The sequence below is a fragment of the Podarcis erhardii genome (genome assembly GCF_964252035.2).
Source record: "Podarcis erhardii genome assembly, chromosome: 7".
NCBI classification, from domain to species: domain Eukaryota; kingdom Metazoa; phylum Chordata; class Lepidosauria; order Squamata; family Lacertidae; genus Podarcis; species Podarcis erhardii.
In genome coordinates this window covers 67875471-67895913 of record NC_138511.1, presented here as the reverse complement: position 1 = coordinate 67895913, position 20443 = coordinate 67875471, and the positions used below count along the sequence as shown (strand labels likewise).

The window sequence follows — 20443 nt, the reverse complement described above, 5'->3', positions numbered from 1 at the left end:
CTCATTTTGGGGAAGTCAAGATGAGGCAGCTTCTCGGTAAAATGTCAACTGAACATACTCCCGCCCCCATCATTCTATGAAACAAGGAAATTAGGAAGTGGAGGCATGGGGATGGGTAAAAAAAAGTGGTTGGTGGAGTTTTTAAATGGTTAACCAAAAATCATTTAATCAAGAAGTAAGGGGAAGCCTTAAACTACTCCTTTAAAGACAAGAGATAAAAACAGTCTTTGCATTGAGGGGGAGATGGTTGGCAGAACAGGCAAGGAAGTGGAGGCACCAAGAACTGACTTGTTAAAAGTGTACAAAGTGAATTACAGATTCTTTTCTTATTATCACCACCCTGCTAGGTAGATCATTGCTGTAATCATTTTCTGAACTGGGAGGCCCTCTTTGAGGTTGGTTCTTCTCCTTCACCTGCATTCATTCTAGATCATGGGCGTAGCCAGGATTTTTGTTGGAGGGGCAGGCCTTTTGTTGGGGGCACAGAACCTCAGTTAATTATATATTTTTATTGATTTGGGGGGAGGGCAGCTGCCCCCTGCCCCCTGCCCCCTTGGCTATGCCCATGTTCTAGAGTTTTATAAAGCCAATGTTGCCAGGCTTGAGTGAACAGACTGTGTAGGATTTGTGCATGGGTTTTGTGTCTTAACAGAGAAGGTGGGGACATTTGGTTCAACTGCTGTGCCAGTGGGAGGCTTGGAGGATGAGATTAATCAGATCAAGAGGAGGTGGGTGGCAGAGGCAAGAATCCATAATCTGAGTATTCTCCTTTTGGGAGAACAATCCGTTTTGGCTGACTTGCCTGTTTCCCAAAGGAGTCCTCTGTTTCAGCTCTCCACCCTCTTGGTGGAAACAAGTTGCATCATAGGGAATTGGTCTGTGACGTGATGCATCTGTGGGCAGACACAAGACTATTTAGGGATGTAATGTGTTAGAACAGGAAGCATAGAAGCTGCTGAGGATGGGAAGTGATCGGGCTTAAGTTCTGTCGTGAAGGCAGGCAAAAAGAAGCTACCCCCCTTTTTTAATAAAGAGAGAGAGAGAGAGAGAGAGAGAGACCAAAATCAAGGTAGGTCAGTCTGACTTTTTGGTTGTAAGGAAATGAGAGTAAATAAATGTTGCTTGGCTGCTTGACATCAGAGATCCATGTTGAAAGGGGAGAGACCTTTTTTGTTTGGGTTGACAATCCACTTGCTTTGAGCTGGTCCACTGACTTACTGGGAACACTTGGGAGTAAATAGATTATATATAAGTTATCAGCAGGAAATTCCTATCTGGAAGAATGGAGAGGCAGAAAAAGTTCAGCTCTTCAGTCTTTTCAGATCTGAGACTCTCCTATTAATCCTTACGTGGGATACTCTTATAACTTCTTGTTTTATGTATCTGCCAAACTTGGCACCACTGGTCTTCAAGTGACTGAGAGCATGTGGATTAGTCCCTTGAAGTAAGTACCTGGTAGCAATTTTCGAGCTTTTCAAATGCGAAAAATACTGTCTGTGGGCTTGCTGCGGGGGTGGGGGTGGATGAGGCATGGTTGGGCTTGCTTTCACAGGTTTGTTTTTTTCCATGCAAAGGGATTCAGTACAAACAGCTCCTCGCTGATTGATTTATGTTTCAAGGCATCTATCCTATTGTTGAGAGAAAGTTAAATTTATCCAACCCAAGCTTTGAAGTGAGTGCTTACATTATAAACTTCACAATCCAGTTCAGTGCTTTAATGCATTCGTTTCTTTTGTTTTCCATGGCTAAGACCTGTTTCCCTGTTTTTGCAATAGCCAAGGTTCGCTAGCAAATCATGCCATAGACTGACCTGCCAATCTTGGTTGGATAATTGCCGTGTTTTTCTCTTCAGTGATGGGGAACCTGTAGCCCTCCAGATGTTGAACCACAACTCCCATAATTCCTGGCCATTGATCATGCTGGCTGAGACTGATGGGAGTTTTGGTTCAACACCATCCCAAAGCCACAGGCTCCCCATGCCGGCTCTGGCTAATATCCATGCTAGAAAACAATGGCTAATAGTAGTCACCTGTGTGCCAAAGCAATGAAACTTTGCCATACTGGAAGAACATGCTGTTTAAGAGACACAGATTAATTTAGCACAACTTGGCAAGATTTAATTTTTTCCATTGACAAAATGATGGTGCACATATACAGGTGCCAGACCAATATGCCTGTTTCTGGAACTGTCAGGAACCAGTGGATGAAGACCAACCATATGCTAACCTGTAACAAAACAAAAATTTTCATGGTTTATTACCTAATCCATCTTGTCTCTTTGCACTCTCCAACATATACCCTCCTGCTTGCTAGATTTTTTGCTATTATGTGCAGACAGCAGTAGTGATCCTATGTTATTTAAGTTCTCTGTTGTTTTGCCATGTGTTCACTTTTTTGAGATATATATTAAAATAACACATATCCCTTCGCAAAATAAAAGTATTGAATTAGGATGGATGGAGAAAAGAGACCTGAAATCACACTTAAAACAATGGAAAGGAGGGCATTTTATTATGTGTGTTTTATTAGCTGTAGCTTTACACAAGTGTTTCAGAGTTACTTACAAGTAATAGTAAAATAAGCAACATATGAAAAACAAAATCATTAAAATGAAGGACAACATGAGGTAATCATATCATAAAAAATAAATTATCCCGCTAACATAGGTCTAACCACCACACACAGCCCCAAAAAGTGTGGAGGGGATGCCCCAACTGCTGCGAGGAAAAACAATAACCCACCAATACCTGAGAAAAAGAGGAATGGCTTTGCCTGGCACTGACAGTATGTCAGTTTTGGGAGCCAAGACTTCCTTCCTGGTGAGGGCATTCTATATATGCGGGGGCAGGCACTGTTGGGATGTCATGTTCCCTAGTCGCAACCCGCCAGACAGTTTTAAAAATGGAAGAAGGGCCACAGCCAGATGGGCGGGATATAAATAATATAATAATTATTATTCTCTCCTCCTTGACAATTGCATACCCCCAAACATTTTGGGAGGGCAATTCGGAACACACACACAGCACCCCAACACTGCTGCCACTCGCTCACTGCCCACCTGCTAGCCACCGCCTTGCCTTCACTTGTGTGGAACCAAAAGAGCGCGGAACCAAAAGACACGTGTCTTTTGCTTCCACACTCCTTTGGTCCCCATTGGCTGAAATCCTGAAAGTGCAGCACTGGCTTCCATAAGTACACCGGCTGTTCCATTTTTTGGTCCCGCACTCTGGTGTGGGCCAACTGTCTTGCGACCAAGAACGTGTGTATTTGGGTCCCACGCTGTGGCACATTCAGAGCATGGGAGTCAAAACCCAGGATTTGGATCAGGGTGGCTTCTGTCAATCCAAGGTGTCCCGCTCAAAACGGGACATTTGCGCTGTGTGCAATTGACCATGCTGGCTAGAGATGTGGAATTGACCATGCTGGCTTGGTTCATTGTTCCTCTTGTCAGTGAATTAATTATTTTAAAAAATAAATTAAAAAAAATATTGATGGTTAGATGATCAGGGAAAGAAATAAGGTGAGTGGGACATAAATATAGCCTGTATTACTAATGACCACCTGTGATGATTTATATTGCACTTTTGAAGCTTTATTTTATGGAAGCTCAAAGGATTACAAAATCTTGTGTTTCTTCCATGCTGTGATTGGCTGGCTCAAGTATCTGGCGACAAAAAAGGAGTCCAGTTTAGTTGCTGTTTGGCAATCTGAAGCGCCTCCAGCCGAGGCCTGACCTTCCTATTCTCCCTCCCCTTTCTCAGCTTTCTAACCCTCCCTTTATCAAAGCGCGCGCGCGCGCTCTCTCTCTCTCTCTCTCTCTCTCTCTCTGTGTGTGTGTGTGTGTGTGTGTGTGTGTCTTTCTGTGTGTGTGTGTGTGTGTGTCTGTCTGTCTCAGAGGTTGGAAAAAAAAGTCTGTTGAGTCAGCAGCTTTGGAGAGCTTTATATTTGAGCTGAGTTAGACTTGCTTGGTTAGGGTGTGTGCATGGTGGCGGGGGGGGGGGGGAGAAGGAAGAGTGGCAAAGGTTAGTTCACCAGTGTCTTGTGTGTGCCTCTGGATATAGGCTTCAGGCTCTTTCCATTTTAAAAAAAAAGTGTCATTCCAGGGAGTCAGCATTTTTGGAGACTGAAATAAGGAAGCGTTTCTTTAACCCTTTATTTAGCCAGCTGCACAAGTGTAAATACTGGTTTGTGGGCTTCTTTTTTCTATTTGTTTGTATGTGTTTCTCGCTCGCTCGCTCATTTTTTCAATGTTTAATGAAAGTCTACAAAAAGGGGCGGGTGGAATAAATAGCCCCGCTCACCCTCCAACCCACAGGTGACTTGTGTTCTCACGCTTGCAGAGAGCAGCGCTAGAACGGCCGTGACTTGATGGAGGGAACATCTAGGACAGTTTTGCTCACTGTTCGCTAAGAAAATCATGTTTTGCCCGTGATGATCATGCACTCAAAACAGCAGAAACCCATCCCTACCTTCTGGTGAGAAGGGATGTAAGAAGGCAATACAGTGGTGCCTCGCAAGACGAAATTAATCCGTTCCGCGAGTCTCTTCGTCTTGCGGTTTTTTCGTCTTGCGAAGCACGGCTTACCGGATTAGCGCTATTAGCGGTTTAGCGGCTTAGAAAAAGGGGGCGGAAAGGGAAAAAACTCGCAAGAACTCGCAAGACGTTTTGTCTTGCAAAGCAAGCCCATAGGGAAATTCGTCTTGCGAAGCACCTCAAAAGACAGAAAACTCTTTCGTCTAGCGAGTTTTTCGTCTTGCGAGGCATTCGTCTTGCGGGGCACCACTGTATACTTCTGTTCCGCCTTGGATGCATTGCGTGCTGCGCTGTTTCTGTTCTGCTGCAATTTGGCTTCCAACAAGAACTGTATTATTCATCTTCTTTTCCGCTATGGTGAATTAATTACATAATCAGTTACATTAATCCGCACACAATGCAAATTGCGGGGGGCAGTTTATCAAACACGTTTCATTGGTGGACTGAAGAATGACCACAGATAATATTTGTTGGATTGTTTAGCCTTCCAGACATGGGATGAATAAGGGAACACCAGCAATTTCTGCTCCCGTTTCCATTTTTGTTGAAGTTCTCTGGTATCCCTACTGATGTGCATACCTACATTTTCAAAAAGTAGTGTTCTGTTGCGTTTGTATATCTTAATTTTTTATGTGCACTTTTAAAATAGAAAGGGATATGAAAGGCCCAAATGGAAACTCTGAAGGATTTGACCAAAATAGTATTTTAAATAGGGCTCATCCAGACTTATGTTTGTCCTGAGCAAGATAGTTGCATTTGGGAAAATTCACTTTTTGAGAAGTGTGTGTGTGTATTCCTACAGTCCTAAGGATTCTAGGGCTGCAAGTTTGGTGGCAGAGAATCTGCCTTGCATGCAGAATGTCCCAAATTCAATCCCCGCTGAAAGAGACTGGTGCCTGAAATCCTGGGGAGCTGCTGCCCGCCAGTGTAGACAGCACTGAGGTAGACAGACCGAGTGGTCTGCCTTGGCATAAGGTAGCTTCTTGTGTTCCTAAATCTGAGTTGCTTTTTTATTACTGAAAGTCGTGTTGAGATTCCTGCATTGCAGGGCGTTGGACTAGATGACCCTTGGTCCCTTCCAACTCTACAGTTCTATGACTATAACTCTACAAATGCAATACAGTACTTACGTAAAGAAAATATAATACTAGCGCAAGAACAAACAATAAGGTAAAATACCAAACGTAAAGGATATAAAGTGGTGACATCTTAGCAACCTTCACTAGGGATCTTGCTAACTTTGAGTTTGTGGCCCACACCATAATATAGTGGAGGTTGTTTCTCCTTTTAAATTCATACCATCAGCTCTTCAGAAGGCTCCTTTATGCCATTCTTTGATCAGTTTTATCCATTTGCAAATCTGGCCTGCAGTGATGTTTGAAAGTACTTAACCCTCCAAAATGCAGGCTAATTCCTTATTACTTTCCTTCCTTGTGACAACACTGAATTTCTTTTTTTAAATTTCTAGAGTAAATAAGTAAAAGCGGCATTTAAAAAATACAATGAACTTCTGTGAGGTGATAGGAAAGAATGGACACCTGAAGAGGGTGTTAAATCATTACATTCTGCCTAAAGGGGCATCTTTTGCAGGCTTCCCCAACCTGGTGCCCACTAGATGTTGTTTGCCTACAACTTCTATTATCCCTAATCACAGGCCGTTCTGACTGGGGTTGATGGGAGATGGGGACCCACGACATCTGCAGGTCACCAGGAGAAGGCTGTTTTAAATCTCATGACTGGCTTTTGAAGACATGTTGGCCAATGTGTTGCTGCTTGTCCTTTCTCCCCTCCCTTTCTCTCTGCCTCCACACTCCCACCTTTGTTAACTTAGGGTTTTTTATAAAAAAACAAACCCTGAGTTTCTGCTGGCTCTAATTGTATCTCTTAATTTTGTGGTGAACAGCTTGTTTGGTGCTGACAGCCACATCAAAAGTAGATGATAAGCCCTCAGGGTTACTAACTTTGCATGTTATTGTTGGATGTAATTAACTTTTTTGAAAGCTCTAGCACAGTCAAGAAATGGGAAGATGTGGTTGCTGGTTGCCTATAGAGCAGTGTTCATCCTGAAATTGCCATGCATGGGGAAACATTTTAATAGGAGAGCCCTGGTGTGGTGCAGTGGCTAAGAGACAGCCGAGGTTTCTATTTCAACTCCTGACTCCATCAAGAGCTCACTTAAGTAGCCTTTACTGGATTCCCTGCTCCATGTTCCTTCTGCATAATGGGGTGGATACAGGGCCTGAACTGCAGGGTTGTTTGAAAGATCACTGAGATAATCAAGCTGAAGCGTTTTGACCTCTGGGGCTGGTGCTGAAAAGTCCTGTATAACTTCTGGGGGCCCATTTGCACTGTGCATTTAAAGCAGTATCAAAACCCCTATACCCCTCACAGCGGTATGGTTTCCAGAGCGGGAATAGGAGTGTCCTAGAATCCACACGCTGTTGGAGGACAAATCCTTGTTCTTCTCCAGATTCCAATGCTGCAGTCGCCAGGTTAGAAAGATGCACTCGCCAGCGGCGAGCTGGCAATTGCGTCTGTCGACCTTAGCTTTGGTCAGTGCATAGAGATAACTCCATTGGTAGCCAATCTCTCTTGCAAAATTTAGGGCACAATGCTACTTTCCTCTGTGTTGTAGCGCATAAGCACTGCTTGCTCAGCTTTTCCTCTTCCATACTGAGCCCAGCGGGGAGTGTAGGCCTGGCTCTCTGATATACACAGACCTCTCAGTCCTGTCTAGGAGTGCCAGAAAACTCTCCGCTCAGGTGTGGGGGGGGGAGAGAGTGCTCGCAGGCCCTGCAGCACTAAGCTGTCTTCAGTTGACGCCTTCAACAAAACCCCCCTTAGCCATTGGCCTAAAGCATAGCAGAGAAGTGGCAGGTGGTGATCTGGGTTTGTCTGCCTTCTGTTTGTCTAGTCTTGGAATTCAGCAGGTGGCTCTTAGGATCAGCTGTCTAGATAAAAGTCTTCCAGCCTGCAGCTCTTCTTGCCCTGGCACCGCTGGTCTGTGGAGTATGAGAGAGAAACTACCGTATTTTTCGCTCTATTAGACGCACCAGACCACAAGACGCACCTAGTTTTTGGAGGAGGAAAACAAGAAAAAAAATATTCTGAATCTCAGAAGCCAGAACAGCAAGAGGGATCGCTGCGCAGTGAAAGCAGCAATCCCTCTTGCTGTTCTAGCTTCTGGGATAGCTGCGCAGCCTCCATTCGCTCCATAAGGCGCACACACATTTCCCCTTACTTTTTAGGAGGGAAAAAGTGAGTCTTATAGAGCAAAAAATACAGTAGGTTACCAAACGCCTCCTGTCCTGGGGAGATCGTCTTGCTGATGCAAGGCTAGGCCCTCTGTTGCAGGGAGAGGGGAGATCTCCCTGTAACGCTTTGGACCGTTTTCATCAGGTAGCAGAATTCCTGAGTCAAAAGCAATGGGTGACCAGCTCCTCCTCCTTTAAGAGATATTGTCGCTTTCTTTTCTGAACGTGGGGGAGGTTGATGGAAATCCCCAAACTTCACACTGAGCTAACCAGTTCTGGGCAGGTCTTTTATCTGATGCAATTCCTCCAGGGCTATTGCTCCAAACTGCTTTTGCAAGGAGGGGAGGTTAAGAAAAAGACATCTCATCCGCAGAGCCTAACTTGAAGTTTCCAGCAGCCTTTGCTCTCTAGGCTCTGGCGCACTCCCCCCCCCCACTCCTTTGTGCTTTCTTTCACTCTTGCCTTATTCTCCCCACCCCACCCTTCCTCCACCCCCAAACTGTGACGGACAGCCTCTGGCAATGGCTGTCCTCCCAGGGAAGAGGTAACTGGGTGGGGCAGAATCCCCTTTGATGTGAGTGTTGGTTCTTCTAAAAACAGCTGTTCCTTTCATTTTCCAGGACAGAGGAGTCAAAATCCCCAGGCAGTTGGGAAGAGGCCCCAGTTCCTTCATCCCGGTGGAAGAGGTAAGATGCACAGCTTGGAACTTCTTTTTCTCTCTCTGCCAGGCTAAGGAATCATCCTTACTAGAGAGCACCTTGCAGTGATGGTGCTAGTTATTTTTGCATTTCTGGGGATGGATCTGAGGGGCGGAGAGGAGTCTGGGTGCTGGGAAGGTTAGCTCTAGCTGCTTACACATTGTGCATTTAAAACACATTCGTCCTCCCTACCTTGGGGCAGGAGTCCAGGGAACCATAGTTTATTCCTTGCAGTGCTACAGTTCCCAGCACCCTTGGCAAACAGGCTATGTACTTGAGATCTCTCATATGCACAAGAAAATAGCCGGCAAGCATTCAGCATCTAGTAGTCTTCAGGTGCTGTAATATTAAATAACTGAGTATCAATAAATAATAAATATTAGCAAAGGTTCAGTGTGCTTGCTGGCTACAAGCAGGAGAGCTGTTATTCAGGGTTCCTGCTGTTCAGGGTTCCCACACTCAACATTCCATAGCTGAACATTCTCTATCTTCTTTGTGCCATATGTAGGACTTCCCTTTGCTCTTTAGTTGTCCTCATCACTTCTTTTAACTCTGTAAACCTCAGGGTGGTCCTGAGCATGGGAATAGCTCTCTCTTGTTAGTCAGTGCCCCTGTTCTTTGCTTTCGTTTTTTGAGGAAGCAGTACTTTAGAATGAGAGAATGTTTCAGCTAGGGGAACTGGAGCTGGGTTGGGGGGGCGTTGTTGGGTTGGCGGAGGGCAGAAACTTTAGTATTCCTTTCCATCCCCACCTCCCATCCATGTTAGGAAGGAACATGTGTATTCAGTGCTATTTCTCTAGAAAAAGAGGTGCCAGAACTCACCATGAACGCCTCTTATAATGGCAATGGCTCCCACCTGAGAGGTGCCAGAACTGAGGTCTGGCGAGTTCTGGCTGAAAAGAAGCCCTGGAACAGATGTGGAAATTGCATGAACAGATCTAGAGAGACCTGGCTGGGCCCCAACACTGTTTTTTAAAAAACCTCAGGGTGGGTGGGACGAATTTCCTTTTGGGGGGGAAGAGGGGGCAGGAACACACACACGGTCTTGTGATCTCTAGTTACCACTGTTCTGAGCACTACACACCACTGTCTCCAGCTTCTGTTTTATCTATTTATTGAGATAATTATAGACCATACTTCCATGACAATTAATCAAGGCAGCATTATGGTTAGAGTGTCGGACTAGGTCCTGGGAGACCAGGGCTCAAGTTCCCACTCAGCCATGATGCTCACTGGGTGACCTCAGTCACTTGTCTCTGCGCCTGACTGCCCTCTACTGAAGCCTAGGGATCATGTTCCTTAAAGGAGGCTAGAAAAAGCCAGTCAAACTGCTTCATAAATTCCGATTCCCAGAGGGAAACTGCAGTAGCTAAAAACAGGTTTGTTTTTTCCCCTGGTACTGATAACATAAATAGTTTGTTGTTCTGCTGATAAGAAGCAAATACCATAACATCAATTATTTTATGAGTAGGACCTGCAAGAAAATGTTGCAGTGCGGAGTGCTCTTCTTCAGAAGGCCTACCAGCCAGCCATGCCCTTTTTGAGAAAACTCCATTCTCCCCTGCCCCTAGAAGGCCAGCCACCCCATGCACTTTTTGAGAACACTATGTTCCGGGTGCCCCCCTACCAACCTTGTTCCTGTGGCTGTTAAGCATGCTTGGCTGTCAGTGAGCTTTTTTGGAGGGTAAAGGGATCCACTTGACTTTTTATTCTTACAAATTAAAAAATTGTATTCCTGCAAATCTTGGCGCTCCTCTGGGTCTGCTAATGTCTCTCCCCTCCTCATGCATGGATGGTACTATTTTGCCTAGATAAGGATTTGCATTAAGAACAAGTTTGCTATTTGTATATATAGGATATATTTTTGTGTGTGTGTCAAAATACAGTGGTACCTTGGAAGTCGAATGGAGTCAGTTCCAGAAGTCCATTCGACTTCCAAAGCATTCAGAAACCAAGGTGTGACTTCCGATTGGCTGCAGTAAGCTCCTCCAGCCAATCAGAAGCCGCGGAGGACGTTCGGGTTCCAAAGAATGTTTTACAAACTGGAACACTCACTTCTGGGTTTGCGGTGTTTGGGAGCCAAAATGTTCAACTCGCAAGGCTTTCGGGATGCAAGGTACAACTGTGTTGCTTCTGGGGTGCTGCCTATTTAACTGGGATGAAGGAAGGGAGGCTGCAAATGAAAATCAACCCCTCTCACCACCAGCACTGAAATAAAAATAAATATCCTGTATTTCCCCCATGTTTTCCTCGCACCTTGAAGAAGGGTTGCCCCCTTCTATGGTGGTTTTCTTGCCTAAAGCAACAGAGATGGATTATTGTTTACTTGTTTCTTTCCCTGACCTCTGGCAATCTTGCAAAACTGCTGGCCATGGGTTCAGAGGCATCTGAGGTGTTAATCTCCACCCCCGCCTCTTCCTGGTTTTTGGGGGGCAGCCAGCCCTGCTGGCTTTCCAGCAGGGCAACACATAACACAAAGTGCTATTTGCTTATTGCCACAGCAAAGTCCTTGGCTTCCCCCACCCTTGTGATTTTTTTTTCTCTTCCTGTGATGGGAGTGACACATGTGTGAGCGTTGCCCTGTGATGTCGTCATCTCCTTATTTATCAAGTGACCTTCCCTCCCTGTGTATGCACAAACAACTTATCAAAAGACTGAGCGCCAGCTACCTCTCCCTGGCCACTGTTGCAACCATCAGATGCTGTCCTCACCCCTCCTTTCAAGCCCTGGGGTGGGGTGGACCCTTTGGGCAGCATAAATCTGTTCAAATCCTTTGTGACTCTGCTCCTGTTACAGACTTCAGCTGCAGGCACACACCACATTCAAAGCACTCCCCTGAGTCCTGGGAACTGTAGTTTGCCCCAGCACAGCTGCAACTCCCACCCCCTGACAAACTATAGTTCCCAGGATTGTTGGAGGGGGTGCTTTAAATATATGGTGTGTATGCAGCCTTTGGGTGTGTGGGGGGGTTCCTTCTGGGCTGACAGCTGCCCCTTTCTCTTTTTCTCTCTGGCCTACTCCCAGCTCCTCTTCCCTCCTTCACAAGGGGGTGCCGCTCAGAGCCATTGAGCCATTGGCTGGTCTGGCTGGGGAAATGATATGGGTTCTGTTCCTGGGCAGCTCTGTGGTGCTGGCCACAAGGACAGTATCTGCTTCCAGAGACGTCACCGGGCAGGATTTTGATTCCAACAACCGAGAGAGCCGTGTTTTTTGAAATTTCCCTGCCAAGCAGGAGGGGCAAGGAGGTGTGTGATGGGCTGGGCTGTTGGTGGTGGCTGTTTTTTTGGCCTGGAATTTGAACAAACAACCCGATTGCATCAGATGGCTGAGCCCTTCAGCTGCTGTGGGAAACAGCTAAATTTCTCTCTCTCTCTCTCTCTCTCTCTCTCTCTCTCTCTCTCTCTCTCCCTCAAAGTTGTTTGCTCAATAAACTTTGAAAAGTGCAATGCCGAGTTGGCTAAAAAGTCTGCCAGGGTTTGCTCTCTCTGTAAAGGAGAGTATTCCTTCAGGTGAAGCTGTGACAACTGAATGGATTTATTGCAGACTTTCTGTAACTTTACTAGGGGCAGATCTGCCTCATACGTTTGAATCACATCCAGTGCATGTTTAAAGCACGTTGATTTATTTCTTTAATAGTTTTATATCATATATTTCCCCCAAGTTGGGATTCAAGGCGGCCTACAACTTTAAAAAAGCATAAAATACAGAGCAATAAACAAGTGACTTCCCCTAAATAATTCTGGGACCTGTAGTTTGTTAAGGATGCTGTGAATTGTAGCTCTGTGAAAGGGGTGCTGCTGTTCCCAGAGTTCTAGTCAGGGGCAGGGAGTCATGTCCTTTAAAGGTATGGTTTGGATCTGCCCATATAGATGGTAATCTACTTGGACAGGGTTGTTTTGGTAACATTGTGTATTTGACATTGTGTATTTGAAGTGCTTTTAGCAGCTCCAAAAACTATATAGCCACTCAGGGTTAACTCCAGACTTTCAGTATTTTGCAGAAGGGTTTCAAGTGCATACTGGGAAATCTAGGTTTGTGCGGTTAAAGTGAATTAAAGCGCTTTGTCACCCTCGCACAACAAATTCACTTTTCATAAAGGATTGTACTTTTTGTGATTAGGGAATTAATGGGCAAACGCACCGTGAAAACTAGTGGAGCTCTTGACCATATAACCTGCCTGCAAATAAATGTGAACAAATGCCCCATTAAAGACTGGATGCAATTGAACTTCTGCATATGCTTTTTGCAAGCTAATAGGCACGAATGCTCAATAAAAGAGGCTCCCCTGGACAACCCATTACATTCCTGCCTTTTTTTTTTTAACCTGTTGTAGATCCTACAAGAAGGAGTAGAGAGTGCCCAGCGGCGCCTCTTCATTGAGGCCTTTGTTTCCACAGGCAGGGTGGATAACATAACCATGGTGATGGGGCTGCATCCTGAGTACCTGACAAGCTTCTGGAAAACTCAGTACCTCCTGCTGCGGATGGATGGGCCTTTGCCATATCACAAGCGCCATTACATTGCCATCATGGTGAGTGACTGAGGAGAAATGGGAACCTGGGTCAGTAGGTGTAGATTTTAAAGAACACCTCATTTTAAAATGTTTCTTCTCATTATTATTATTATTATTATTTAATTCCCTAGCTATCCCTGCACCTGTTTAGATTCTGTGTTTTGAATTACGACAGAATTACCTCAGAGTTGTTTCTAATCCTTCCAGTGGTCATAGCATTGCCCCAGGCAGCCACTCCCCAACAACACCCACAAAATGGCAGGTGTTTGTTTGTTTGTTTGTTTGTTTGTTTGTTTGTTTTTTAAATGGAGTGGCTGTTTCTGTCACTGTTTCACTTCGTATTTTTATTTATTTGGACAACCTACATGCTGCTTATATTTAAACAAAACTCTGAGCAGTTTACGGCATAGATTAAAATGTCTTAAATATACAGCAAATACAAAAAGTGCCCAGATCATTTCTACATTCCCTAAAACACGGCTAAGCATTGAAATAAATCCTGTTTAGTATCAAAATAATAAGTCCTCTGAATCCTCTTTAGTATCAAAATAAACATTACACCATAGAATCAGCTACAAAAATGTGTGGAAGGTAGAAAACAGCTATACAAAATAACCTCTGAACATCAGAAAGTAAGGTATTATAAATGAGAATCAAATAAAAGTTATAAATGTAACATTTTTAAAAGTAATGTGATTGGCAGTTAGGCAAAAGAAAATCAATTTGCCACCATATGTGAATCATTCATGACCATTAAACAAATCATCCTGATTGAATTCCCATCTTATTTCCCTCTGGCTGCTGGTCACTTTTGTGTGTTTGTGTTGCCTAACTGCACACTCCTTACTGACTTCCCTCGCAAGACCTAGAATTTTAGAGGCCCCTTCTGCACTGCACATTTAAAGCAGTATCATCTCTCTCTAAACAGTCACAGTCCCTGTCCGCCTGCCCAAGAATCCTGGGAACTGTAGTTAGCAAAGGGTGCTGAGAGTTCTTAGGCCACATCTGTTCCCCACCTAGACCTACAATTCCCAGAATTCTCTGGGAAGAAGAATGATTGTTAAGCCACTTGGGGAATAATATTACTGTGAGAGGGACAGAGCTTGCCTAACAGCACTCTAGTTCTCAAGATTCTTTGGGGGAAGCCGTAACAAAGTGGTAATAATTGTCCTTCAGTTGGTGCGGATGTGGCCCTATAGCCGTAGCTATAGCGTGCAGCTTTCAATGTTGGTCTTACTCAGAGAAGATCCATTGAAATTGAGGTACATGACTAACTTGGGTCCACCTCAGTAGCACCTCTGCTCAGTGGCAGAACGTGTACTTGTCATGCAGAAGGCCAGGTCCCCAGTTTACTTCCTGGCACCTCCACATTTGGCCAGGAAAGACGCCTGTATGAACCTGTGTGGAGCCACTGCCCATGAGAGTAGACCAGCTTCCCCTAGGCTATTGTCCTCCAGATGCTGCTGGACTACAACTCCCATCATCCCTGACCATTGGCCACTCTGGCTGGAGCTGGCTAGGAACCCAGCAATCTAGAAGGCACCAAGCTGGAGAAAGCATATTGGGCCGATGGTCTTGGCAGTAGAAAACTGCATCCTGTGTATCCCTTGTTTATAGAAATTAATAATAATAATAATAATAATAATAATAATAATAAATTTATTTATACCCCACGCTCCCTAGCCAAGACCGGGCTCAGGGTGGCTAATTAAGCACTGCCCAATGAGAAGCTTTCCCCCAAATCTGGGTCCCATGTTGTTAATGTGGCCATGTACTCTGATTCCTGGCAGAGACTGTTCTCCTGCATTTCTTTATGAGTTACCCCTCTTATTAAGTTACCCGATTTTTTCTCAGGCTGCTGCAAGACATCAGTGTTCCTATCTGGTTGGCTTCCACATGGGGGAGTTCCTGCAGGTGGGTGGGGACCCAGAGTGGCTGCGAGGCTTGCAGTATGCCCCACAGAAACTGAGGAACCTCAACGAAATCAACAAGATCCTGGCCCATCGGCCCTGGTTGATTACCAAGGAACACATTGAGGTGAGTAACTAAGGGTGGAAGGAAGGAATTGGGAGTTGCGCAAACATCCATTGAGAACTCCACAGAGGACAGTGTATTGATTCATAAGACCATTGCTCTTTTAAAAAACGAAAACAAAAAACTCACCCATTTTCTTGTTAATGGCAGGCCACAGAAAGTGATTCACTTACAAATATATGAAGTTGACTCATACCCGGTCAGACCATTCTTGTCTGTTGCAGGGGTAGAGTACATTTTTGGCCTGTGAGCCAGATCATTATCTGGCACCACCCTATGGACCATCTTTGTTGGGCAAGACAACCTGCCTGTCAATCAGATGACATCAGATGGGGGGCAGGTAGGTTGTCCTGCCCACCTGTTGAAACCATTGCCCTGCTGTTTAGGAAGCACAGCACATCCTTGCCAGCCTTATGTACAGCAGAGTTCTGAGCAAGATATTATTCATTTCCCATTTAAAGATGGGCAGTTCTTCTTTTGATGCATGGAGCTAAATGGGGACCCCTTTGGTGGTGGTGCTTGTTTTAAACAGGCGCTCCTGAAGACGGGCGACAACAGTTGGTCTCTGGCAGAACTCATCCAGGCTCTGGTGCTCCTCACACATTACCACTCGCTTGCATCCTTCGTTTTTGGCTGCGGCATCAATCTGGAGATCGACCAGGAAGGAGGCCACGTCTTTCGGCCGCCCTCGCCACGCAGTTGTGATAGCAGTCCAGCCTCGGAGGATGGAGTAAACAGTTCCAGTGTGAGTGGCAGTAAGGGGAGGGGGTTCCATTTTTCTCAATGCATTAAGGACCCTTAAAGCCCACTAGAAAACAGCACCAAAAACTGGCAGGGTCCATTCTTGGAGAGGGTTGGGAGTGCTGTGATTTCCACATTATATATCTGCTTACCTGAAAGCATTCATTGTCCTGCTTTTCAGCCTCAAAGGCTTCCAGAGTGGCTTATGAAACTTTAGAGGTTTATTTCAGGAAGCTTATACTCTTAAGCAGTGCTTTTTTCTTAAAAAAAAAAGTTTAGAGATACTCTCATTTTCCTACTCATATTTAAATACTGCCCCTCAACGAGGACAAACTTAGATTCACAAAATATTTAGGCGTATGTGTACCCCCGCATCCCCCCAGAAAAAAGCACTGCTTTTCAGTAATGACCATTGGCCCATATAGCTCAGTGTTGTCTAAACTGACTGGCAACAGCTCTCCAAGGCTCTTCAAGGTTTCAGGAAGGGGACATTCCCACCCCCAAGTGGGGATTGAACTGGAGGCCCCTCTGCATGTAAAGCAGGTGCTGTACCACTGAGCTACGGCCGTTCCCCAATTAAGCACTTCATAAATGTGTGCCCCTCTCCAGCCGTCATTCTGAGGACTGACTGGTTTCTGTCCCAATGTTCTCAGGGCTCAGATGCTATGGAGGAGGTGGAAGTGCTGATGGAGAGGATGAAGCTTCTGCAAGAGTGCCAGCTGGAAGAGGAGGCAGTCACCCAGGAGGAGATGGAGACCCGCTTTGAGATGGAAAAGAGAGAGAGTCTGCTCGTTACTCCCTCGGGTAAGACAGGCAAGTTCTCAGATGGGATCCAAGCCATTTCAGTGGGGAGTTTCCTAGTGCTACGGCCTGCTAGACTTGGAAAAGATTTGAGGGGGGATCTCCCAGTGACTGTGCTGTTAACAACCAAAAACAGACTGTGCAAAGGGAAGTAGAGACTCTTGCACTGGAACTTAGTGCAACAAGGTAATCCCCCTCACACAGCCACAGTTCCCAGAGTGGTTTAACAATCAATCCCTCTTCCTAGGGAAATCTGGGAATTGTAGCTCTCTGCAGGGAATAGGGATCATCTAACAATTCACAGCACCCCTAAACAAACTACAGTTTGGTATGGTATGATACTGCTTTACATGTATAGTACAGATGTGTTCTGCATTTAGCCACTGATGCTGGAAAAAGGAGAGCAAGTTCCTTTTGTGAGAGAAGGATTATACACATGCAAGATGGGAACTATAGTGGCATTCCTATCCTGTCTTGGCAAAATGAATAAAGAATAATTCTAGGCTCCAAACTGCCTTTATTTTTCTAGGGTGTATATTAGGACACAGTTGTATTCTAGTTGAACAGCTTAGTTGCACATAGCACCTGCTCTGGTATAAGAGAAAGCACTGTCCAAAGGGAGGCGTTTTTGATGCTCTCACATTAATCTTCCTTGGGGCTTTATTCCCACTAGACATTGCTGAACACTCCCTGCCTCCCAATGTGATGTGCTTTGTGGAGGACCCAGAATTTGGATACAAGGATTTCACCAGGAGAGGAGAACAGACGCCCCCGACTTTCCGAGCTCAGGTACCTTGTTCGCATGCATTCATGGTCCCTGCTGTGTGTGAAGGTTCCTAGTCTCTCCCAACCCCCCTCCCTCATTCTCTAAAACGCAATGCCAGTTCTGTCCTTTGATAGCAATCCAGCAGATTGGTAATACAGTGGTGCCCTGCAAGACGAATGCCTCGCAAGACGAAAAACTCGCTAGACAAAAGAGTTTTCCGTTTTTTGAGGTGCTTCGCAAGACGAATTTCCCTATGGGCTTGCTTCGCAAGAGTTTGTTTCCTTTTTCTTAAAGCCGCTAAGCCGTTAATAGCCGCTAGCCGCTAATAGCCGTGCTTCGCAAGACGAAAAAACCGCAAGACGAAGAGACTCGCGGAACGGATTAATTTCGTCTTGCGAGGCACCACTGTATGCAATATTTGCCAGTGTGGTGTAGCTGTAAAAGTGTTGGGCTTTGACCTTGGAGACCAGAGTTCAAATCTTATAGATAGATGAACTTAGTACCTGTGCATCCTACAATACTATATTGTTCTACTTTAAGTAGATGAGTGCAGGGCAAGATCTGTCAAAATGGCAAACCACTTAAGAGCATCAGTAGGCTTTGTGGCACAGAGGCTGTTTGGTGGTGGCCACCGACTTGAATGGTTTTAAAAGAGCATAAGTCACATTCATGGCGGCCAAGGCTATAAGCAGCTACTAACCACATTGGCTATGCTTTACCTCCGTTGCCAGAGGCATCATGCTTCTGACTACCAATTGCTGGGAATCGCAGGTGGGCGGGGTGCTGTTGCGCTCCAGTCCGGCCTGCAGACATCTGCTTGGCCACTGTGAGAACCGGATGTTGGATTGGATGGGCCATGGGCTTGATCCAACAGGCTGACTTTATGTCCTTATGTTTCATTCTCTACACAGGATTACACCTGGGAGGACCATGGCTACTCACTCATCAATCGCCTATATCCTGATGTGGGGCAATTGCTGGATGAGAAATTCCAGGTGGTCTACAACCTGACTTATAATACCATAGCCATGCACAGTGGGGTGGACACATCCATGCTCCGGAGGGCCATCTGGAATTATGTGCACTGTGTCTTCGGCATTCGGTAAGACTTTGGTTTCTCCCTTCCCCTCCTCTCCCTCCGCACTGCATTGTGTCTCATCAAGGCTAACCTGAGACCTTTCCAGACCTTTACTTTGCTGAATGATTACTTCTAAGAAAGGAAAGCATTGGATTAAGTTGCTTGCAGCACCAAACCATAGCTTGGCACTTTGTGGATGAGCCTTGTACTCATGTGCGCCATCTATCCTTCATGGATTTTGCTTAATTAGTTGCTTACCCATTTGGGAAACTACAAATGTCTGAAAAGTGGGATTAGAAATTGTAAGAAACTTTGCAGATAAACCCTAGTTTGCTGGTTCATGTCAACTATGGTTTGCCTCAGATCAGGAAGTAGGACACATAGGCGAGAGGAGGAAGCACACAAGCCCAAAGCTTAGTCATGTGATGCTAAACCATAGCCTGGTTCACAAGAAATCTACTGAGATCCATCGTCCTTCTCAGATCGGTTGCTTTGTTTAGTATAGGACTGAAGGAGGAGATTGACTGTTTTGTGTGTTTTGGCTGGATTGATTTCTGCGACTAGCCTTGCACGGATCTCGCCAAACAGGTGTGACTCAAGGGAGCTGAGTCACCTAATTCATAGAGAGGTCGGATGTTAGGCACGTTTGTGGGATGTGGGAGGACTTGTCCTGTCATATCCTCGGCTGGATCTGCCATGTGAATGGAACAGCTTCCCTAGAGCAGGGGTAGCTAACCTTTTCCTACTACTGGTTTCTCTTTCTGCCCACCCTCTTTCCTTTCTTTGCCACCCCCCAATGAAATTAGGCCAGGGGCTCACCCCCTGACTTAAACGAAGAGGGAAGGGACAGTTGTGCTGTTGGTTGGCGTGTGGCTAAAGAAGTGATTTCTCTGGGAAGCGCCATAGCTTAGGGGTACAGGGCATGTGCTTGTATGCAGAATTTCACTGGCTCAGTCCCTGGCGTGTCCAGTTTAAAGTACCTTGATGAGCAGAGCCAGGAAAGGGCTCCTCTGCAGAAGACACCAGAGAGTTGCTGCCCGTCAAAATGGACTCTTACTGTTAGAAGATGGATAAAGAAAGAGGATCTCTACACAGAGTGCATGCTTAGATTATGGAATTCAATCCCCCAGGAAGTAGTGATGGCCACCAACTTGGATGGTTTTCAAAGAGGATTAGATGTACTTTGTGGCTGTGTTCTGCTACCAACGCCAGAGGCCTTAGAACGCCAGTTGCTGGAAATGGGGGGGGGGGGAGGTTGCTTTTGCACTCGGGTCTGGCATGGAGGCTTCCCCTAGGCATCTGCTTGACCTCTTTGAGAACAGGATGCTGCACTACTTGGGCCACTCACGTTCTTAATGTTCTGACTTGACAGAAGGCAGCCCCATAACGTTCACATCTTTGCGCTTTCCCCCCCAGGTACGACGACTATGATTACAGGGAGGTGAATCAGCTCTTGGAGCGCAGCTTGAAAATCTACATCAAAACTGTGGCCTGCTATCCAGAGAAAGCCACCAAGCGCATGTACACTCACTTCTGGAGGCATTTCAAACATTCTGAAAAGGTAAAGCCGCATGATATTTCCTTGGGGGGTGAGGGAGAGGAGAAGGGAGGTCTGTTTCTCTCTCACTCTTTCTGGGGTCTCAAGAGACTGGTCTGAGTTTCTCATGGCTGAGAGAGTGATAGCAGGGACGGGAATCCGAGGACACAACACACACTGTGATGATGTGTGACAGTAATTTCCATCATCACTGGCCATTGGCTGCACTGGCTGGGCTTATGAGGTTTGGGTCCAACAAGACTGGGAGGGTCCCAATATAGGATATGGCTGCACACTTGTACACTGTGGGTTGTATCCAGGGCTATTCCTAGTCAGAGCAGACCCACTGAAATGAATGGACACAACTAAGTTAGCAGCATTAATTTCAGCAGGTCTACTCGGAGTACAACCCTATCCCACAAACTTTCAAACTAGGTGATTTATTTTCATTTCCTGTTTGAATTTCACCTCTCCTTCCATGAAATGA

The 20443-nt window shown here is 45.6% G+C and overlaps 1 protein-coding gene across 6 annotated transcripts in view; it reads left to right on the top strand.

Moving 5' to 3' along the window:
- SESN2 (sestrin 2) overlaps positions 1 to 20443 on the top strand; it is a 59093-nt gene that overhangs the window by 33643 nt on the left and 5007 nt on the right. For 3 of the 6 annotated variants that reach the window (XM_081869082.1, XM_081869084.1, XM_081869086.1), the window contains exons 2-9: positions 8409 to 8474; positions 12820 to 13017; positions 14854 to 15036; positions 15566 to 15778; positions 16428 to 16587; positions 17249 to 17364; positions 18253 to 18443; positions 19836 to 19980. In XM_081869082.1, coding sequence (XP_081725208.1) covers positions 8409 to 8474; positions 12820 to 13017; positions 14854 to 15036; positions 15566 to 15778; positions 16428 to 16587; positions 17249 to 17364; positions 18253 to 18443; positions 19836 to 19980 — 1272 coding nt within the window. Of the gene's footprint in view, positions 1 to 930; positions 1070 to 8408; positions 8475 to 12819; positions 13018 to 14853; positions 15037 to 15565; positions 15779 to 16427; positions 16588 to 17248; positions 17365 to 18252; positions 18444 to 19835; positions 19981 to 20443 lie in introns of those variants that run through there. The other 3 variants (XM_081869083.1, XM_081869085.1, XM_081869087.1) reach the window with 2 other exon arrangements.